The following is a 19,648-nucleotide window of genomic DNA, read 5'->3' on the forward strand; positions in this document are numbered from 1 at the left end:
CACGTCTGCATCTAAGACATATATGCACAACCAACATCGTCAGAAACAGAAATAAGTCAGGGATCGATAGCTCAGCGGTAGAGCGAGGGATTGCAGATCCCTAGGTCGCGTGTTCGATCCACGCTCGGTCCTGACCTTTTATTCTTTGATAAGGATGTCTCAATCTTTTTGCTTCGGCCGATGACTCTGCTCCAGACGCCCACGACGTGCATGCTCGCCAAGAATCGCCCTAATTGCATTGTGTGACCAGTGACCAGTCCGGCAGGGCCACCTGTAACGGATCAGACTCCCGGCTTATATCTTTTGCCTTCAACCAGACACCGTCAGCGACAAGAAGGACTTCTCCCGTTACTGTGCATTATACATAATCCCTAAACACTTTGTCACTCTACCGTTCTGATTATCTTACTATATTCGGATTTCTCAAACTTCAGCACGCTGGTTAAGTGATAAGCCCGAGAACCATGTATCAATTCTTTTAATAGATATGTCCTTGTCTAGTGTAAGCTATGGAGGCCCCTCCAGCCTACAGGATATTGACAATATCATTTGAAATTTGATGAACGTTAACACCAAAGTCTGAAGGGGTAGTCTATTTTCCATGTTAGCTCCCACATATATCGTAAAGAGACATGCAAAACTTCTTACCTGAAGGTAGAGAATACCGTCTTCTATGACAGTCTCGTTATAGGACCTCTTGGTCTTGTCTACAACGCGGACATGAACAGCATGCTTGTCCATGGCCTCGAGGAGTCCCTCCTGAAGCATATCATCCTCACCGAACTTGTCATACTCAAGCTGCGAGACCAAGCCTTCAAGATAGGAGAAATGAGATCTTCCAAAGTTTTGCTCCCAACCGCTATCAGCACTAGCCTTGCCCTTGAGCTTTTCAAAGTTAGCTTCAAAGTTAGGCACGATGGTGATCTCTTGACCGAGGATCTTGTTCAGCTTCTCCTGGATCTGCTGAACGTTGGGGTCATAGTCGCTCCTGATAGAGGCCCTGGCAACAAAGCTCATGGGTCGAACAGTAGAAGGAGCCTCGTTCAACGCCTTGGTGAGATTGTTGGTGTCAGCAGCATAGTTGGTGTTGGTACCCAAGTTGCCCTTGGTGAAGAGGATGATGAGTTCACCCTCAGGACCAACCTTGGTTCCGCAGTAAGAAACAGTGTTCTTCTCATCAAAGTCCATGGTCAGGACATGGCCGGAGCAGATTTCGTTAATCTCATCCTTAGCCCCATCTCCATTTTGTTCAATGAAGTACTTCAATTGATATTCAACGCCCTCAACATAGCTAAACAGAGGAGGTAACAGTTAGCAAGTTATTAACGATGGCCACTTGATCCACTAAGACATGCTTCTTGCTGATAACGACCAAGGCGGGCGGCTTAAAAGGGAAACGAACCTGACAATGAGATCACCCATGGAGGTGTTGCCCCAGGAACCCTCTTCGGCATAAGGATAGAGGGCTTTGGGATCAATGTTGATAGTCCATGGCTGACCAAGAGTCTCTGAGAGCTTCTTTTCGTGGTCCTCCTTGGTGTTCTCCCAGCTGTCTCGGACTGGAGCCTTGTTAGTGATATCATCACGGCTGGTCTATGGAAGATACCTACTGTTCTTGCGGACAGCAAGGGGTAGTTTCTCAGCAGGTGGAAGTCGAGACATGATGACAAAAGAAGGAGATCTTAGTTGTGAGTTGGTTGGCTGGTTTAGAGAGTTTCTGATACCCAGATCAGAGTCTTGCGGTGCGAGACTGGCTTTTATGCTCGTTTCTGGCATCTGAACCCCTGACGACCTGCCATATCAGCCTAGTCTCAGAGTCTCAACCGGCAACTGATGTGCCGGTATTATCTGAAGCTAGACTGTGTATACAGTAGTCAAGTTGCAAGCGTGTAGCACTTGACAACGCCAACCTTTGCCATGACAAGGCTTCAATCCAGCCTGTGGCCAATAGCACGTGCTGGAGTCAAGGGCAAACATGTATTTCGCAGAGTTGACCAAGTTACCCATAGCCACATGGCGTTTTCCCCATGCCGAGAGCTGCCTAGATTGAGGACCCTGCGTGTAGCTGCCTAGGCCCTATTGGAAGGCTGCAGATAGGAATGTTGGGGAGAAATTGCGGTGATGGTTGTTTTTTAATCTGCCTTACAACGCCAAAACGCCCAGCTGAAAACATAGCGCTGCTTAGCGTGTGATACCCCGACCAGCGTGAAGCCGCATTCCCTTGGCAGAAAGAGGAGTATCAACTTCAGGGGTTCACTTAACCGACAGGTAAATAATAATGGAGATCTGACTTCATTTCATCATCTCTCACTTTATCGTGGATGTTGCTCATCTCAAGGTCGACCTCTCAATTCTATAGCATAGCATCAACCATGTCTCTGTAAGTTGGCCTGGACAGCGCCTATCTCTCATTGGCTGGTTTACTGATTCACGTAACTATCAGCCCTCTGAAGGCCAAAGTCTCGATCCGCGATAATTGGGAAAAGCCCGAATGTCGTGCTCAAGAGTCTATGAAAAAACTGAAAGACGTGCTCGGTCTTGATGTTTACTGTGAACCGCAATGGCAAATTCTTGTGTCCGAGCTGGGGAGCTTTTGGGAAGACAAGGGCGAGCTGGTTTCTTCAGTGGCATTCTTCGTTCATGTTTGGTTTGAAGCACTCACCGAGTTGCTTGATGGTGAAGCTCATGAGACTTGGACGGACACTGTCCTTACGAAAGTCAGAGAGCTGACTTCGAGGTTGAACTTGACGGTTGAGGTATGTTACTCATAGTTGATGCGGGTTCGGAGCTGACATGGTATATCGCAGGTATCAGAGAATCAACGACCTTCAACCAAGTGGTCTGATGCACAACTTGGATTCATTCTGTATATCCCCAAAGATCTAATACACCAGCCAGCTCAGTATTTCGGTCTCTTTAAGGAACAGCTTCTTGAATGCTTCGAAGAAAATCGGCCGTCCAAGACGTTGCCCATACACTCCACCACGGGTGATGAATGGGCAGATGTTGGAGCAGAAGATCGAGAAGAAGAGCTTGCGAAACCTCCAAAAACAGGCGATAAAGCACCAACTGTTGATTATCTCCCAGACCCCAACACTATGCCGAAGCCTAGTGCACTTTTCCAGCAAGCTCCCTATCATCTCTTCGTGTATAACTCGGCATCAAACAGGAGCTACAAGATTGAAATTGAATGCAGTCACAGCCAAACTTTGGAAGTTTTGGCCGAGTACTTGAAAAGATGGACAAAGACCAACGTCAATCGTGTAGATAAGGCCAGTATCTCCCTCGTTCATAGCATTTTGAGAAGGACATATCTAACACATCCTAGCCTCCTGCGGTGGAGATCACACTTAACCACGCCGCTTCTGGCTTTGGACTCGAGTGTGATAAGCTCACCCTGCATTGTGAGAACAGATATGGACCTATCTACAACATATCTGCTGCTGCAATTTTGAATTTGGTTGAGGGAGTGTTTGGGTATGAAAGAGTCTATGGCGATTCCACTTCATGGCACTACCGAAGAGACACACCGTTCAAGAAGCGATGAAGGATCAGATGTCGATCAGTCATATGTTTTTAGATATAGCATATAACGATCATAGATTCGAATAGCAAAAAGAAAAACATACAACACCGAGGATTCGCTGGTCGTCACCGACCCAACTACTAATTCAGCACTTATCAGTTTATCGAACGGAGAGCGGACGGGATCCCGAGTTGTCTGATAGCTATGGTCGTATGTGCTGAGCTTTGCAGTTGCTAGACATCATAAGGTAAATGGTTGTTGGCCGTGACGCATGTCTTGATCAGGGGGCTACCAACCCAGCTCCGACAACACAATACACAAAGGGTAACAAAACCCTTATTATCAACCTAATTTTGATTCTGCAAGTCGAGTGGAATCTCTCTCTATAAATCGACTATTCCCCGGAACAAATTGTGATGTATAGTGGATATAGCTTCAGCTCCTTCAGAAGGCCAAGTACGAATACGAATGCGAACAACCTTCAAACGTATTCGGCATCAATACAACCTCCCTATGCGGTGAAAAGAGAGATATCAACTCCAGAAACATATAAAAAACCCAGTTTAGTGATGATTCAGGCTTACGATCGGAGAAGAACAATTGGTCGAGATTGAGGCCGCGAATCCTTCTGCGTATCAGGATGTGATAACCGACAGTACGCTCCAAGACTTTGACCTGCGGCGAAGCCTGGTTCGCATTCATGGGATAGTTGAAGCCAGTCCGGGTTGAGAGACAAGAATCAAAATGGAACTGGTGGTGTTGTTTTCCTAGAAGAGATCTGGCTCTCCTTCTGTCCATATAAACTCCCTGATTCCCTCAACTTCACAACTCATCCAACAAACCCCAGCCATCTCTTCTCTCGCCAAATGTTCTCACTCCTATATTACCCTCTATGGGCCTTTGCTTCCTGCCTAGTTATCATCACTCTCAACGTCTTATACCAGAAGCTCCCTCGAAATGCCAACGAACCTCCGTTAGTGTTCCACTGGCTTCCATTCGTTGGGAATGCTGTTGCTTATGGACTCGACCCTTATGGTTTCTTTGTGAAGTGTCGAGAAAAGGTTGAGCACACGTCTTCCTTACGTTTCGATTCTGGTGCTGACTTCTTTCCTAGCACGGCGATGTCTTCACCTTTATCCTCTTCGGTCGAAAAATCGTTGCCTGTCTTGGTGTTGACGGCAATGACTTTGTTCTCAACAGTCGAATTCAGGACGCCAACGCCGAAGAAATCTACAGTCCATTGACAACGCCTGTCTTTGGTAGTGATGTCGTATACGATTGTCCCAATTCGAAGCTCATGGAGCAAAAGAAGTTTGTCAAGTTTGGCCTTACACAAAAGGCTCTCGAGTCCCATGTCCAGTTGATCGAGCGAGAGGTTCTGGAGTACATCCAAGCTGTACCTTCATTCTCTGGAAAGTCTGGCACAGTTGATGTATCCAAGGTAATGGCTGAGATAACCATCTTCACTGCTGCTCGCTCTCTGCAGGGCGAAGAAGTTCGACGGAAGCTTACAGCTGAGTTTGCAGCTCTGTATCATGACCTTGACCTAGGCTTCACTCCTGTAAACTTCCTGTTCCCCTGGCTACCTTTGCCTCATAACCGACGTCGAGATGCTGCTCATGCAAAGATGAGAGAGATCTACATGGACATTATTAACGGACGAAGAAGAGGCGTAGGGGACTTGGAGAAAGGAACTGACATGATCGCCAACCTGATGAATTGCGAGTACAAAAACGGGCAGCCGATTCCAGACAAAGAGATCGCGCACATGATGATCACTCTTCTCATGGCTGGACAACACTCTTCGTCATCTGCTAGTTCATGGATCATACTACATCTGGCTTCATCCACTGACATTGCTGAGGAACTCTACCAAGAGCAACTCATTAACTTGAGTGCTGATGGTGTTCTCCCTCCCCTTCAGTACACCGACCTCGACAAGCTTCCCCTTCTTCAGAATGTCGTCAAAGAAACACTCCGTGTTCATTCTTCCATTCACTCCATTCTGCGAAAGGTTAAGAGACCTATGCAAGCACCTGGATCACCTTACACCATCACCACAGACAAGGTTCTCCTCGCTTCACCAACTGTTACAGCGTTGAGTGAAGAACACTTCACGGACGCCCAGAGATGGAATCCTCATCGGTGGGATAACAAACCCCAGGAGGAGGCCGTGACGGACGATGTCATTGACTACGGCTACGGCGCTGTTTCTAAAGGAACGAAGAGCCCATACTTACCCTTTGGCGCTGGTCGGCATCGCTGCATCGGGGAGAAGTTTGCTTATGTCAACTTGGGCGTTATCGTCGCGACTTTGGTGCGCAACTTCAGACTGTCGACTCTTGATGGCAAGCCTGGTGTTCCAGCAACTGACTACACTTCTCTCTTCTCAAGGCCAGCCCAACCTGCATACATAAACTGGGAGCGCAGGAGGGCTTAAATACTTGGCAATGGGGGAGAAGAGTAGTAGTTCGTACGTATAAACGAGTTCCATAGACAACTTATGGTGAGTGCATCACATATCGATATCATTTCCGAAATGGACTACATAATAATAGCTACTGTTTCTATTGTAGAAGCTAATACAGAAAGAGGAGCATGCGCACGGCTTCGTTTTCATGTTCTTCAATGAATCGTCACCCTTAGGTATCACCTAGCAACCATGGTATATAAAAAAGATGCCCTATTTGCACAATTCCACCTCTACTGTTGCGAACCGCCTTGTCCGTTGGCACCGCCGGCGCCGGCACCGGCACCGGGACCACCAGCACCTCCGAAGGGGTTGCCACCACCGCCCATCATGTTTCGGGCCCTGAAGATTGAGTCAGTGACTATGAATAGTGACGGGAGCAAAATGGGTAACTTACATCTCTCCAATCTGAGGATCGGACATGAGGCTGTTCAGATCAGGCATACCACCACCAGTAGAGTAGCGATCGGCCATCTCGCGTAGACGGGGGTTGCTCATGAGGTTGTTCATAAGGTCAGGGTTGCTCATGAGCTTCTGGGCCATGTTTGCGAACATTGGGTTGCTCATGATGCTACCGAGATCGGGCATACCACCGCCCTGGCCACCAGCACCACCACCGCCAAACATGCTGGCAAGGTTACCAAGATCGGGCATGCCACCAGCTCCGAGATCACCACCGGCGCTAGGAGAAGCACGGGGAAGAGAGTCCTCCTCAGCCTCCATCTCTTGAACACGTCGCTTGGCCGTCTCGTAGCCCTTCTTCATAGCGTCAGAGCCACCGTTACCTTCATGCTGGATACCGCGGTCGTAGGCCTCCATAGCACCACGAGCGTCGCCTAGGGCGAAGCGAGCAAGACCAAGTCGGGACCAGGCCTTGGTATAAGCGGGGTCGATGGCTACGGCAGCCTCGGCGTCAGAGCGGGCGGAAGCGTGGTCCTTGTTGGCCGAGTGGGCAGCGGCGCGGTTGGAGAGGTAGACAGCGTTGTTGGCGTTGATAGCCAGAGCCTGGGTGTAGAAGTCGATGGCAGCACGGTAGTCCTTCTGTGCCATGGCAGCATTTCCCTTTGACTTCAGGGCCTCGGCCTCCTTCTTCTGCTCGTCGGTGAGCTCGACGGGTGCGGGTGTAGGCGCAGCGGCGGCGGGCTTGTCGGCGCGGGCCTTCTCGAAGACAGAGTAGATCTGGAGGAGGTTCTGAGATCCGATGGCGGCTTGGACAGCGGAGGTATCGGAGGGATCGACCTTGAAGGATTCGGCGATACAGTTGATAGCCACATCGATGGAGTCCTTGTCGTCGGCGGTGAGAGTACCGTCGTTTGTCGAAGCGGAGAGGAAATCGCAGATAGCGAGCGCCAGGCGCTGCTTGGAGTTGTGAGTAGACGCCTGCAGGAGAGTATTAGCCATGTCAAGAGTCATGACGAGTATATAGTGCAGTCGTGCTTGATACTGCGGGGGATTGCACTGACCATGGCGAATAGAGAGAACCTGAAGGACAGGTTTAGACGGGAGGTGGAAAATAAATGGAAGGAAGGCAGAAGATACAAGTCTAATAGAAAAGATCCAATTGAAACAAGAAGCGGGTAGGGTTCGGTGTGCAGGAGGTCAAGGTAGATCTCAGAAGTGCAGGCAAAAAAGGGCCCCGCGGTTGAGGCGTCGTGGAGTTTGGGCTGGAAGGTTCCACGTGGGGCCTGGGAGCAACCGAATCTGTGCTGCAGCTGCGGGGGAACGACACCCGACAGTTAATCTTAGCGATATAAGTATACCCAAAGATCCATGATATTCGTAACCAAATAATTATACTTTGATTTTTAATGCCCGCTGGAATAGCACTTCATACAGCAGAGTTTCACCTGAGAGGCTGCCATTCGTCGTATCATATTGGCCAATGAAAGCATTATCAACATATAAACTTCCTGCGAATCTAAATGTCTCCGTGGCTTAAAGAGTTGAATGGTTTATTCTGGTATATCTCTGTAGTATCTCGCTATAGCAATGCCCCTTCACTCCTGAAGCAAAAGCCCCTGGCCTGGCTATACAAATCCATAACGCCGGTTAATGCAATCATTATGACAGCGTCCATCCCTCCCTCTCTCCAGAGCAGGCATTACCCATCTCGAGCTTCTCATTTCCCAGCTCGTCGTCGGGCTCTGTCAACGTTTTTGACCTTCCTGTTCCCTATAGCAGCTACCTTGCGGTACTTGGTATACAGTCTAAGAAAATCCTTGAGTACCACGTAGAGGCACCCACCGACGAGACTTCGCCCCCATTGTTGCTGGAGCAGTCCAGGACGCATAGTACTTCCCCGTGGAAAGGAAGATGCAGCAGTCCATTGCTTAGGTAGGGCTAGGCGTAGAAGCTCACCCATGGCAAACGACACACCAGGAAGGATCAGTGCGCTTACTATGGCATTGGATACTCCGGATAGAATCGTTCCTAGACCGGGTCGGCGGGCGGGCGGCGCTTGGGGAGCTTCATGTTGGTTTTGTTGAGCAGCTTGATCCCCATTTCCTGCATCAGGTACAACAGCTGGGACGGCAACTGCATCATGGGCCGGTTCTTCAGGAGCATGGGCTGGGTCATGAGGCTCGTCTGCTGCCCCTTGAGCCTCCTCCTCTGCCGGACGCGGCGCGGGTGCATCGTCGACAGGTCCCTGTGGAGCCATTTCGTTTTGTCCTGCTGGCCTAACATCAAAGCCTTCTTGGTCATCTCTATCAACCTCCTCGATGACCAGTTCGATAACAACTCCTCCGCCCTGCTCACCATCCGCGTCTCGGCCGCCGGCGCCAGCATCATCCTGGCCATCCTCATCGATGTCATCGCCTTCGAGAGCTTCAATGAGCCCATTTAGAAAACCCACAACACCGCCTTCTCCGTTCCGTTGTTCGGGTTGTCGCTCGTTGGCAGGAGGCTGATCTCGTCGGGGTTCGACTGGGGGAAGCCCCATGATCTGTCGATTGAGGTTGACTTCATAAGGGAAGATAAATTCGCGCCAAAGGTTGAGGTAGGCAGACCTCACGTAGGGAAACACTGCCATCGCGAGCTGGGGTGAAGGAGGCCAGGTCAAGAAGGTGTCGTCATGCATGACTTGATAAACGCCATACTAGTAATTTGTTAGTAGTTGTCATTATTTGCTAGAACCCTAACTTACCAGTGAAGCCGTAGACAGGAAGATCTTGTTCCCAAACCATGGCATAAGCTGTCCGACCAGCAGAGCCGGTCCCACGTTGGTTAAAACCAGTGCATTGCCTAGTCTTTCACCCCCAGACATCAAAATTCGTGATGCCTCCCCATGAACCCAGATCTCATGACCAAGAACATAGTCGACTAGAGCCTCGCGGCCTGAGAAAGCCCACATAGCGAAAGCGCCATACATCTGGAGACTGAACTGCACTCCGAGTGTGACAGAGGAGAGCAACATGAAAGGACTTGCGCGAGTGAACTTGTTTGCGATGGCATCCGTCATAACAACGATAGGATCCCATAGTCCTTCCAGCTGAATGCGATCCTTGCATACTGGGCACTGGAGAGGTTTGTTGGAGCGTTCACAATCCGTTACCCATGAAAGCATGCAGTCCTGGTGGGCTTCGAGGGTGCATCCGCAGGGGTCGACCCATGATCCTGGGGGATCTGAGGGATCTTCGTCGGTCAGGCAGATGAAGCATCGTCGGGGTGCATCGGCGGGTTTCGCTGGAGGAAGAGCGGCTATGCCGGGTGTATCTTGGGTTTCTGACGGCATGGTTGAATAGCAACCTCGGGTCGCGTGCCGATCGGGTAGAATGGTGGTTGTAAAAGTGAAAGCGGTTTCGGTAAGAACGGTTTCTATTTCATTTTATGGCCGGTGTATTGCGAAAATAAAGTCGGTTCTAGTAATGAATGAGGGAACAAAAGAAAGCCTTGTCTTGTGCTGATGATGTTAGGATGTGGCACGGCAGTGGACGCGGCGGGCTGACCTAGCTTGAGTGGAGCCTGACATCACCATGGAATAACTCCAACTTGCCTCGGAATCATGCTTGGAGACGATCTCGGAAATAACCAATCAACGTAAGAGTATCTTTTCACAACTCATGTTCATTGATATATCAGCACCGAGTTTTTGCTTCTACCAAATTAAACCTATGAGCTTACTTTCCAGATCTACCTTACAATTGGGCTGCCTTGCAAACGACCAGTCCTGGTGAACGCCAATCGAGCCCTCGTTGAACGGATATGCCTGATATCAGCTTTGTCAGGTCTCCAGCCTGATAACTCGATTATCCTGGGACGAGGCAATCATGTCTAACACTTACCGATAGTTTTGTAGCAGCACTCGTCATGCTTGTTATCAACAGCATGCATCTCTAGGTGGTTGGGAGCGACAGCGTTCAGCGTGGCACACTCTCGTTTGTTTAGATGGACGCCATGTTGACAAAAGATCTTATCTGGCTCACTTAGAGCTCACGCCTGGGTCCAGGGTTGTTGGTGTACCAAAACAGATAATAGCACGCTGTTTGTGGAACATAGTAGACGTGAACAACTTGCAGGCCGTCACTTGACCATCGTAAAGAGCTTTACCCAATACCCCTGCCCTCATTAACCTTTTTAATTTCCGGGTTCCTGGACCTTCAACGGGAGCTAGTGATGTCTGATAAGTTGGCAGAACTGCATATTAAGTTCGTGGAGAAACATCATGGCGCACTTTGACATTCACCCTCATGACAGCATCCACTGTACCAACAGAGTGTCTTGTGGCCCATCTGCTGTGAGCAGAGGATTTTATCAGGTAACCATAGTATTACTCCATATGTTGTGTTGTACGATATTCCAAGATGCCAATGTCATCCTTTGGTGCGGTAGTATGAGCAAGTTTCGACACCAGGAAAGCGCAAGGTTGTGAAGCAGGCTTTTGACCGCAAAACAACACACCCTGTCCACTGATTGTCACCGTATTACTCTTAATGCACCTTGAACTCCCACCCAAACTCATTTAAAGAATGCTCCCCGCCTCTCTCGGTGTTTGAGGAGTGGTGTCGCAAGAACTCCCAACCATGGCGCCTACGCACAAGACACCATTCGCACTGGTCCTCGCTGAGTTGGCCATCTCGATCACAGCAGTGACTCTCTTTAGTCTCATGTATCCTGTAGGATTCAGATCACGACTATGGGAGAACGGTGGCGAACAAGGATGGAACTCCAATCCTAATAAGCGGATTTACTATTACGCCAACCATCAAGAGCCACCCGAAGTGCCTCTGATTTGGAGTCAAAGGTACGATATCCCAAGACTTGATACTCTAAGGCATTTTGATAGGAAGCGTACTGATGTTAAGCGTCTCTAGACTCTATACCTCGAACCTCGCCATCGCCATTCTTGGGATAGTCGTCTTCTTCGCCCGCACCGCCATGTCACATCTTCGATACCTCCCCCGCTACGTAAATAACATCTACGATACGATCCTTCTCGCGCTCTGGGCAGTGAGCATTGCGGGTCAAACGTCGAGCGACTTTACCGATCCTGAACACCCAAGTCCACATCCTTGGTACCTAACCAGAGGGTGCTCTGCGGCTTGGGACAAAACCCAAGGGTATTGCCAAATCGCACAGGCGAGCTTTGCCATGTCAGTCATAGCTGCGATACTATATGGTGCGAGGTTGATACGAGAGGCTATGTTGATAGCATACGAAAGAGGGCAGCGTCACCAGTCGAAGTGGCCTGTCCAGGATGTTCAAGAGGTGGAATCAATGGCGGGTGTATATGTGGATGAAGAAGGGGAATTCGAGGCCAAGTTAACAACAAAAGAAGGCTGGCATAGTATGGCTTTGAGTCCAGTTCTAGCATTCTTCCCATCCTCAGACAATCGTTAGTAGAGATAGATCTGCTGGCCCAGTTGGAAACAGGCCACCAGCGGAGTTTGGGATAGCACATTCACAATACAAGCATGATACATCATTGTCGAGCCTTTAGACTGCAATTTGTGATCGTCATTTAGTTCTGAGACTTGCACTTTAGTGCCGACAAGAAGTAATGAGTGGATCCATCGTTAACTACCGTCCGCGTTCCCATTCCCCATGTCCCATCCATCAGGGTTCCCGTCGAAGGCGTTGAAGAATAGTTTATTTGTGCTTGATTGGTATACGTTAGTCCTCGGTCCGTTGAGACATGCACCAGACCAGGGAAAACTTACAGGGCAGCCGGCGCAGGTGCAGCTGGAGCCGCAGCCGCAAGAGCCAGAAGAAGCGCATCCACAGCCAGACATGATGATGGTTGTTTTTGAAGGTTGGTGTTGAAGATTGTTTGTTTGTTTTTGAGTTTGTTGAGGTGAAGTTGAGATGTGGAGAGTTGATTGAGGAGAAGGAAAATAGCGGGTGGATAAGAGGGGAGGTTCTTTTAAATGACGGTAGAGGGCCAGGCTGATTCACTGACAGTGGCCAAGAAGGAGTCACGGCGGGTCAAAATCAGTGGTTGGCGCAGTTTCACACCAACCTGAGTTTCCCTTTGGCCGCCTGAAACGGCTCCTCAATGGCTCGATTTCTCAAGCTTGACCATTCCCATCAGCAGATCTTCCCAACTGAGTGTAACTACTTGGTGCACTCGCTAGGAGGCGTCGAATGACGTGGGGAGTCAGGATCATAGTACTTGATGATTGGTGCAGTCGAGTGTTTCCTTTCCTACGTCGGAAGATCAATGGAATGGAATTCACCGAGTTCCGATGGAGAACGCGTTTCCAGATCATTAGCGATTCAGTACTATAGTCTAAGTTGTTCTTTGCTTATAAAAACCACGTCTTGGGCTTGAAGAAACATGTGTAGATAAGTTCGGTTCATGAGTGCCTGGCCTCAGCCAAGTTTCCAAATCTCAACTCACATTAAGTACCTCCCAGGTTCTATTATAAACGTCAGTTCTTACATCTATCCATATATATTCAATTCCTTGACTATACTCCAGCGGAACAGTCATTTCGCTCTTTTTCTTGCACCGTCTATCTGTGTCTTGGGCCTAGGCTGTCCCAGGTCAGCGGGGTATGGAGGGGTAAGTGTCTCAGGGTCCAAAAGTGACGTCTAATGTCTGATATTCGCCTCAGTTACACAAATCCAAGATATTGTATCATTATCCTGCGCATTCTTGCTCAAGAACTGATCCTTGTCAACACAATATCAACCATCATTTGAAGATATTGATACCTGCTCATCTCGATGCCACCAGGTGCGAAACAAGAAACGACAGCTCGTATTACGGCTGTAAGCATTTCTCACGTAACCGGCCAGCAATTGCAATATTAGCTCAATATCTCCTTGATCCTTGAACGTGCAGAAGTTACCGGGCCTCATAGAGATGTACCACGCATAGCCGGCGTTGAACAAGGCCAAGACAACTTTGTTCGCGATATTTGTGTTTTCTAGCGCTCTAGGGAAGTATTTCGTGAAAGCCGCTTGTCGGTGCAGACTCGCGGCTCAACCCTATTATCAGACATGTCGCTTTACAGTCTATAATATACAAAGAACAAAGAACTCACTCGCTGATAACTCGTGGACCAAAATACCCCCGGTTGGCCGGTGAAAATGGCTTGCATCCCTATCCAACGCCATGCGCCTTGGTTATCCAATCATTCTTTCTTTTCCCGACTCACTTCCTCGCGAACCTCTCTCACCACATTCATGAATTGGCTCGCACCAAGAGCCGTCAAAATATGCCACCAGCCGTGGAACTCAAGAAGCCAAGCCCAGGGTAGTCCAATGCGCTGTCGAAAGTTCCTTAGCTCAGCGCAGAATTCAAGATCGAGGTTCCAAATGAAATAGCCAAACAGGCAGGTGAACGTCGCAGTCCATACTCGGATAGACCAATCGCGTACATTCTCTTCGGGAAATGTTGGCTTGGCCCAGTGGAAAAGATAGCGAACACGCACGCCGATGACGATGAGCGAAACCCAGAAGCCGATGACCTGATAAATGATCTTGGCAGATCTAACGTAGAATACCGAGAAGGAAATGAAGAAGACTGCCAGGACGATCGAGATGTAGCGAATGTTCTGAGGAGACTGTCGTAAGATGACGAGGGAACGAAGCATCGACCAAGACAGCAACAGCATTGACAGTTCATCGACAAATTCCAACGTCTGGCGAAGAGTCGCATGGAAGAGAAATGACCCAAAGCCAAGAATCAAGAGCGAAACAGACATAAAGTCCCATTTCGGATCAAATAATCCACGACTGCGACTACGCGAGCCATACATGGACCGAAGAGCCAAGTAAACTACAAGCCAGAAAGGTCAGCTGGAGCCAAGGTTACGGGTCTTGCGGCGTCACACAAGAACTTACCGTACATAACGTTTGTCAATGCATTGATGAATTCGGCCAGGTAGAATGTCACAGCATAGTCTTCCTCACAAAAGCTGTGATCAAAGTTAGTGAACCATCAATACCATTGACAGCTAGGGTGACGTCGTACTTGGCCCTGCTGGTAGGGGGACTCCAAACTCCACTCAGCGAGTGAGGATCGCCGTCGAAACGAAGGTTATGATGTCCCATCTTGACTGTATCTCGTCGAAAATATTAAAGACTGTGGTTAGTTCTCCTCGTTGATTTCTTCTTCTTCTTCTTCTTTGCTTTGGTCGAGGCGTGAAGGAACGAAGATGCCAGTGGGCGTTGGCTCGGGGATAATCACGTGGCAGCATTCCCTGCTTTTTCTCATCGGTGACCCGCGGCTCATGATGAATCACTGACGAAAAAAAGGCCTGTATTTATTATTTTCTGGTTTTCTATGAAAGCGACCAATAACGACCGTTTCAACGAATCATGAACAGTCTATCGTGCTGCCATTTTTCGCACCGAACCCGCTTTCTCGTTAAGGGCTGAACAGGATGAGCAGACAGTGGGTGATAGAGGGGCGACTAGATTCAAGACAGCCTCGGTTACTCGCGTCCTCTCATGATCTCTCTCGTCCCATGTAATTCCTCCCAAAAATTGTTGGCCATTAGGTGTTCTCGCTCAGGACCTTCTTTTTTCGCTTCGGGCATGCACTCTTATGGATCGGCCACGTGGTGGTTGTTGAAGAACGACTGGTAACTGGTCAGACTTGTGATCTTCTGAAGAGTTTTTTTCTCAACTTACTATTGTCGCAGCTCTTGGGAACTCAAAATTCCTCCGGGTCTTGAAGCATCTTCGCTTCTCAGTGACCCTTCACGACTCCGGTGTCTGGGACATAGATGGGCCGCGGGAGCTGTCCAGCCAAGGCGTACTACACCTCACGATAGGCAAACTGCATAGACTCGACGATGAATAGAGTGGCATCAAATCTCTCTACTCCCTTGTCCTCCGTCTTTCGCTCCCTAGCCACGTATTTCCGCGTTCGCAGGCAAACCGACATTGCCCAAAGGTCATCGCGCTTCGCCTTGGTAGCAATCAGAGGAGCCATCCAGTCGAGGTAAGCCTTGATACCAGAGCCGATGGTATCGGGGACGCGTATGATTCGTACGAGTCCGACGACGTGGTGATGAAGGCGTGGCGACTGCTTCACAGTGGCCTGGCTGTAGATCCAAGGCTGGTACAGTCCTGGCGGTCCTTTGTACATCTCAGGAGGGGTGAAGCGGAAGCTGTACCATGTCCCATCACCAAGCTCGCGGTGCCAGTAGACTCCCCATTCGAATTTCTCGGACCCTACAACATGTTGTGAGGTTCCCTCTAAGCCTCGAAGATGTACAACTTCGATATTGCTTGTGTCGACATCGTAAATATGAGCAATGGTATGAGGTGGCTCCTCGGGAACGGAGATCGTCATGTACAGCGTGAAGGGCTGTAGCTGTTGGGTTGGGTAACTCATCTTGAGGCCTTCTCTCGCTTCACCTCTGATGTAGGAACCGCCGACGATTTGCTAAAGTGAAGCTCCTGGGGATGCTCAGGTGTGTTTACAGGGTAAGTAAACGAACTCAGCACGGAAAGCCTTGAATCCTGCTGAAGTTCACAGAGCACAAGCTCAGACTGTCTAGGCACTGGCAGTCAGCTGTCTGTGAATTCTTTGCAAATAAATGCCCAAACAACAGGTCATGATCATGACCGTATTCGTCACGCATCATTGTTTGCATTTGTCTGTAGCGCAAGTTCGTTGCTAGTGTGACTTGAAGAAATTGAGTTGATTGATACCCTGGACTTTGGCTGCTTCAAAAATCTACGGTATCGTGTGGTAATATTTCGGAGTTTTGTTCGTATCATGAGTTCTCGTGTCTCAAAAGGCCCCGGGCATCGGCATGATGCACTCTGTAGCCCAAGCAACATCCATAAGATGAGCTATTATAACGGACCGACCATTTGACAACCGCACCTATCTCTGCGCAAAGAGAAACGCCAACCCCACAGCAGAGCCACTCCGTCTCGCAACTTAGCCGTTACGGCGCTCGCTAAAGCGCCGAGAACTTGACCACACGATCAATTGCGCTACACGTTCTGGGGAAGCTCTCATGCTGTACGCCGATAGGTGGGGATATATTCGGGGGTTGTTGAGGGGTCAAAGAGAAGATGTGAAAGTGTTTAATGAGAATTTTCAGCTCAGACTGTCCTTGAACACAAGTTTTTGACACATTTTAGGATCACGAAGCCTTTCATATATAAGGTACCCGACCTTTGCGACAACTTTAATAGCAAAACCACAGAAACTCAATTGCGACAATAGAAATCTACGTCATATCATCAACAGCTGGTCCACGATCCCCCGAGGGGCAATAGCGGGGCATTTAGCAACCTTGCAACGACAGCTTCTCACGCGATAAAGCTTGCGACGAATACAAAAACTCGTAATTGTCGCTTCTGAAGCAAGAAAGCCAATCGCAAACATATACTGTATCATACACTTTCATCATGACCGGTACCGTGCCCGTTGCCAACGCCTTGAGCGACATCTATCCTCCTGCGGCGCTCGCTGAGCAGGGTCCACGATGGAATAACCTTCTCAGCAAGTTTGAGTCTACCTACGGACATGCTGCTTCTTTCGTCGCTCGCTCCCCTGGACGAGTTAACATTATTGGAGAGCACATTGACTACTCTCTCTACTCGGTGCTGCCCATGGCCATTACTGCCGACACCCTTCTCGCCGTTTCCGCTACACCCGCCGCCCAAGACGCCAAGTCCTTTCGCATCCGCATCGCCAACGTTGAGGATGACAAGTTTGAGGCCGCTGACTTTGAGGTCCCCTTTGACGGGGATGTTTCAATCGACGCAACCAAGCTAGAATGGACCAACTACTTCAAGAGTGGTCTAAAGGGTGTGCTGGACCTGTTGAGGAAGAAGTATGGAAAGGATTTCAAACCATGCAGCATGAATTTGCTTATGGATGGCACTGTACCTGTTGGTGGAGGACTTAGCTCAAGCGCTGCTGTGGTCAGCACGAGCTCACTAGCTATCATGTTGGCCAATGGTGAGAAGACGGTGGACAAGACTGAGCTGACTGAGCTTGCCATCGTGAACGAGCGTGCGGTAGGAGTTAACTCGGGAGGGTATGTAACATTGACCTTCAACAACGATCATAATCTCACTAACAATGACCCAACAGTATGGATCAAGCTGCCTCTGTCTTCTCTGAGAAGGGTGCCGCTACCTTCGTTTCATTCAGCCCAAGCCTCAAGGCTAAGCCAGTTCACTTCCCTCCCACAAATCCCGAAATCACATTCGTTATCGTGCAGTCCTTTGTCACATCAAACAAGCAGGTCACAGGCCCCATCCACTACAACCTTCGTGTAGTCGAGTGTAGCATTGCTGCATCCTACCTCAACGCGGTTCTGAATCCACCCGGCACACAACTCCCCGAGGATGCAGGCCCCCTGGGCGTCAGTCTCGGAGGTTTCCATGAAACTTTCTTTTATCACCAGAGCGGCTCAGATTACTCCGCTGCCAAGACCCTGACCAAGGAGGAGGAACTAGAGAAGTTGATCGAGATCACTGAGAAGACCCTGACACAGGAGGAGGGATACACACGGGAGGAGGTAGCCAAGGCTCTGAACATCACGGTCGAGGATCTCGAGAAGCGTTTCATGTCCAAGCTTCCAGTACGTGCCGAGCGCTTCAAGCTCCGCCAGCGAGCTCTGCATGTGTTTAGGGAGGCACACCGAGTTCTTCGTTTCATGAAGCTGCTCGAGAACCCTGTCCACACAGGAGCTACCGACACAACCAAGTTCAATAAAGAACTTGGTTCGCTGCTGAACGAAACCCAAGTATCATGCCGGGATTTGTACGAGTGCAGCTGTCCCGAGCTTGACGAGATCTGTGCTATTTCCCTTCGGGAAGGATCTTACGGAGCCCGTGTGACCGGTGCCGGTTGGGGAGGTTGCAGTGTGCACATGGTGCCGGCGGATAAGGTCGAGGCTGTGACACAGGCCCTTGAGCGGGAGTATTTCTCCAAGAAGAACTTAACGGAGGAACAGAAGAAGGGGGCCGTTGTGGTGAGCCGGCCGGCAACCGGAAGTGCCATCTACTATGTCAAGGACGGCGTGAAGCCTTAAGGTGTAATCTTAAGACGGATAAATATGTATAAGCATATTAGCAGCAAATAGTGCATCGAGGAACAAGAAGCATAAAGTGAACGGCAGCAAAGGTCCGGTTGATCATACACATGGTCAAGGGTTCAAGAGAATTTTGCAAAATGTTGAAATTGAATGTCACTTGGGGGCCTTTTTGGGCATATATCCCACCTGAGGCCCGATAGCTTGGTCAGTCCTTGTACGAGCAGATCACCGATGTGACGCGTCGTTCTAGCCTGGACAATTATTATCCGTAAGTGGGAGTAATACCCTATTCGAGGAACTTATGTGAGGCTCCGAATATGCTGAACAAGCCGGCAAGGCAAGGGAGAGAGTGCGATGTCACGCTTTGAATTGCCGGACGCGATCACACGCAAATGCCGAGATGACAACAAAACCTTAAGGGGATGAAGCATATTGCGCTTCCGGAATGCACGGGTTTTGGTGACAAGAGGCATCGTTGGACGGAAGAGGACACGCCAAATTTCCGGTCAGGTGTGGTCTGTTTTTAGGCGTCTAGAAGATGAAGAGTGGCGGCGTGGTAGTGGCGATGAGGTTTAGGGACAGTATTTAGAGTTTCCTCTAATTATTGGAAGGGTGACAACTTGGACGTTGCAGAATGACATGGTTAGAGGTGCTTGGGAAAATCAAGATCGACAGGGTCGCTTCGAGTCTATGGTTCTGGATACGAGCGAGAACATTGATGCCATCGTGATCCTTGCTTCTTGGTACCCGATTCCCCGGGTCGATGCTTTTTTTTGGGAGCAACAAGATTAATTAATGCAGGCCTGGGGACTGTTGAAGCCCAGCGCAACGGTCACGGAAGCAGGCCGAAAGATGTTAGAGAACGAACAAGGGTAGTGAGGATCTGGACCATCATATCTTCCGATGTGTCAGCACTTCAAGTCATACATTCCCAGTCTAGCTTCTTTAATGGGGGTAATTAAGCCAGAAGAGTTGGATTCTGGGGGTGGAGAGCTGGAATAAATTGAGGCGGACGAATCAGAACCATGATCCTGGCTGGAGTAAGGGTAAACGTGGGAGGATTGGAATTCGAGAGAAGAGGAGCCTGGTTCCTGGGCATTTTTGTCATTGTCTAATGAAGTCTCACGTCACCTTTTGGAGCTCATCTCAAGCTTTTAAGCTTTTGTGCGTGAGAATAATGCAAGGGCAATG

At 49.4% G+C, this 19,648-nt stretch overlaps 9 protein-coding genes and 1 non-coding gene across 10 annotated transcripts; 5 read left to right on the top strand and 5 right to left on the bottom strand.

Moving 5' to 3' along the window:
- Positions 1–60: 60 nt before the first annotated feature.
- Positions 61–132, top strand: FOBCDRAFT_t184. The gene has a single exon. It is a non-coding gene; the product is annotated as a tRNA-Cys (tRNA).
- A 360-nt stretch (positions 133–492) lies between these two features.
- On the bottom strand, positions 493–1,710 carry FOBCDRAFT_298607 (uncharacterized protein). The gene is made up of 4 exons (XM_031190300.3): positions 1,611–1,710; positions 1,403–1,559; positions 649–1,291; positions 493–592 (listed from the first exon to the last, which is right to left on the bottom strand). The coding sequence occupies exons 1-4, from the start codon at positions 1,660–1,662 to the stop codon at positions 527–529; spliced, it is 918 nt and encodes a 305-aa protein (XP_031034285.3). The 5' UTR covers positions 1,663–1,710; the 3' UTR covers positions 493–526.
- Positions 1,711–2,266: 556 nt separating this feature from the next.
- FOBCDRAFT_323066 (uncharacterized protein) lies at positions 2,267–3,660 on the top strand. Its single transcript, XM_059612091.1, has 4 exons — positions 2,267–2,380; positions 2,444–2,756; positions 2,808–3,272; positions 3,329–3,660. Exons 1-4 carry the CDS (start codon positions 2,322–2,324, stop codon positions 3,545–3,547), a joined length of 1,056 nt encoding a protein of 351 aa, XP_059465840.1. The 5' UTR covers positions 2,267–2,321; the 3' UTR covers positions 3,548–3,660.
- Positions 3,661–4,347: 687 nt separating this feature from the next.
- FOBCDRAFT_53118 (cytochrome P450) lies at positions 4,348–6,120 on the top strand. Its single transcript, XM_031190302.3, has 3 exons — positions 4,348–4,587; positions 4,641–6,032; positions 6,103–6,120. The coding sequence occupies exons 1-2, from the start codon at positions 4,393–4,395 to the stop codon at positions 5,964–5,966; spliced, it is 1,521 nt and encodes a 506-aa protein (XP_031034287.2). The 5' UTR covers positions 4,348–4,392; the 3' UTR covers positions 5,967–6,032; positions 6,103–6,120.
- A 195-nt stretch (positions 6,121–6,315) lies between these two features.
- FOBCDRAFT_231640 (uncharacterized protein) lies at positions 6,316–7,663 on the bottom strand. Its single transcript, XM_059609867.1, has 2 exons — positions 7,460–7,663; positions 6,316–7,376 (listed from the first exon to the last, which is right to left on the bottom strand). The coding sequence occupies exons 1-2, from the start codon at positions 7,460–7,462 to the stop codon at positions 6,390–6,392; spliced, it is 990 nt and encodes a 329-aa protein (XP_059465841.1). The 5' UTR covers positions 7,463–7,663; the 3' UTR covers positions 6,316–6,389.
- Positions 7,664–7,931: 268 nt separating this feature from the next.
- Positions 7,932–9,928, bottom strand: FOBCDRAFT_168344 (uncharacterized protein). The gene is made up of 2 exons (XM_031190308.3): positions 9,142–9,928; positions 7,932–9,093 (listed from the first exon to the last, which is right to left on the bottom strand). The coding sequence occupies exons 1-2, from the start codon at positions 9,727–9,729 to the stop codon at positions 8,116–8,118; spliced, it is 1,566 nt and encodes a 521-aa protein (XP_031034293.2). The 5' UTR covers positions 9,730–9,928; the 3' UTR covers positions 7,932–8,115.
- Positions 9,929–11,080: 1,152 nt separating this feature from the next.
- On the top strand, positions 11,081–11,919 carry FOBCDRAFT_231642 (uncharacterized protein). The gene has a single exon (XM_059609868.1). The coding sequence runs from the start codon at positions 11,292–11,294 to the stop codon at positions 11,832–11,834; it is 543 nt and encodes a 180-aa protein (XP_059465842.1). The 5' UTR covers positions 11,081–11,291; the 3' UTR covers positions 11,835–11,919.
- Positions 11,920–13,573: 1,654 nt separating this feature from the next.
- FOBCDRAFT_279386 (ceramidase) lies at positions 13,574–14,495 on the bottom strand (the record flags this gene model as incomplete). The annotated part of the gene is made up of 3 exons (XM_031190311.2): positions 13,574–14,220; positions 14,286–14,359; positions 14,416–14,495. The coding sequence occupies 3 exons, from the start codon at positions 14,493–14,495 to the stop codon at positions 13,574–13,576; spliced, it is 801 nt and encodes a 266-aa protein (XP_031034296.2).
- A 239-nt stretch (positions 14,496–14,734) lies between these two features.
- Positions 14,735–15,918, bottom strand: FOBCDRAFT_298617 (uncharacterized protein). The gene has a single exon (XM_031190316.3). The coding sequence runs from the start codon at positions 15,784–15,786 to the stop codon at positions 15,205–15,207; it is 582 nt and encodes a 193-aa protein (XP_031034301.2). The 5' UTR covers positions 15,787–15,918; the 3' UTR covers positions 14,735–15,204.
- Positions 15,919–16,785: 867 nt separating this feature from the next.
- Positions 16,786–18,557, top strand: FOBCDRAFT_53145 (ribosomal protein S5 domain 2-type protein). The gene is made up of 2 exons (XM_031190312.3): positions 16,786–17,452; positions 17,509–18,557. Exons 1-2 carry the CDS (start codon positions 16,818–16,820, stop codon positions 18,452–18,454), a joined length of 1,581 nt encoding a protein of 526 aa, XP_031034297.1. The 5' UTR covers positions 16,786–16,817; the 3' UTR covers positions 18,455–18,557.
- Positions 18,558–19,648: the final 1,091 nt, after the last annotated feature.

The sequence above is a fragment of the Fusarium oxysporum genome, chromosome IX (genome assembly GCF_013085055.1).
Source record: "Fusarium oxysporum Fo47 chromosome IX, complete sequence".
In the NCBI taxonomy this organism is placed as follows: Eukaryota; Fungi; Ascomycota; class Sordariomycetes; order Hypocreales; family Nectriaceae; genus Fusarium; species Fusarium oxysporum.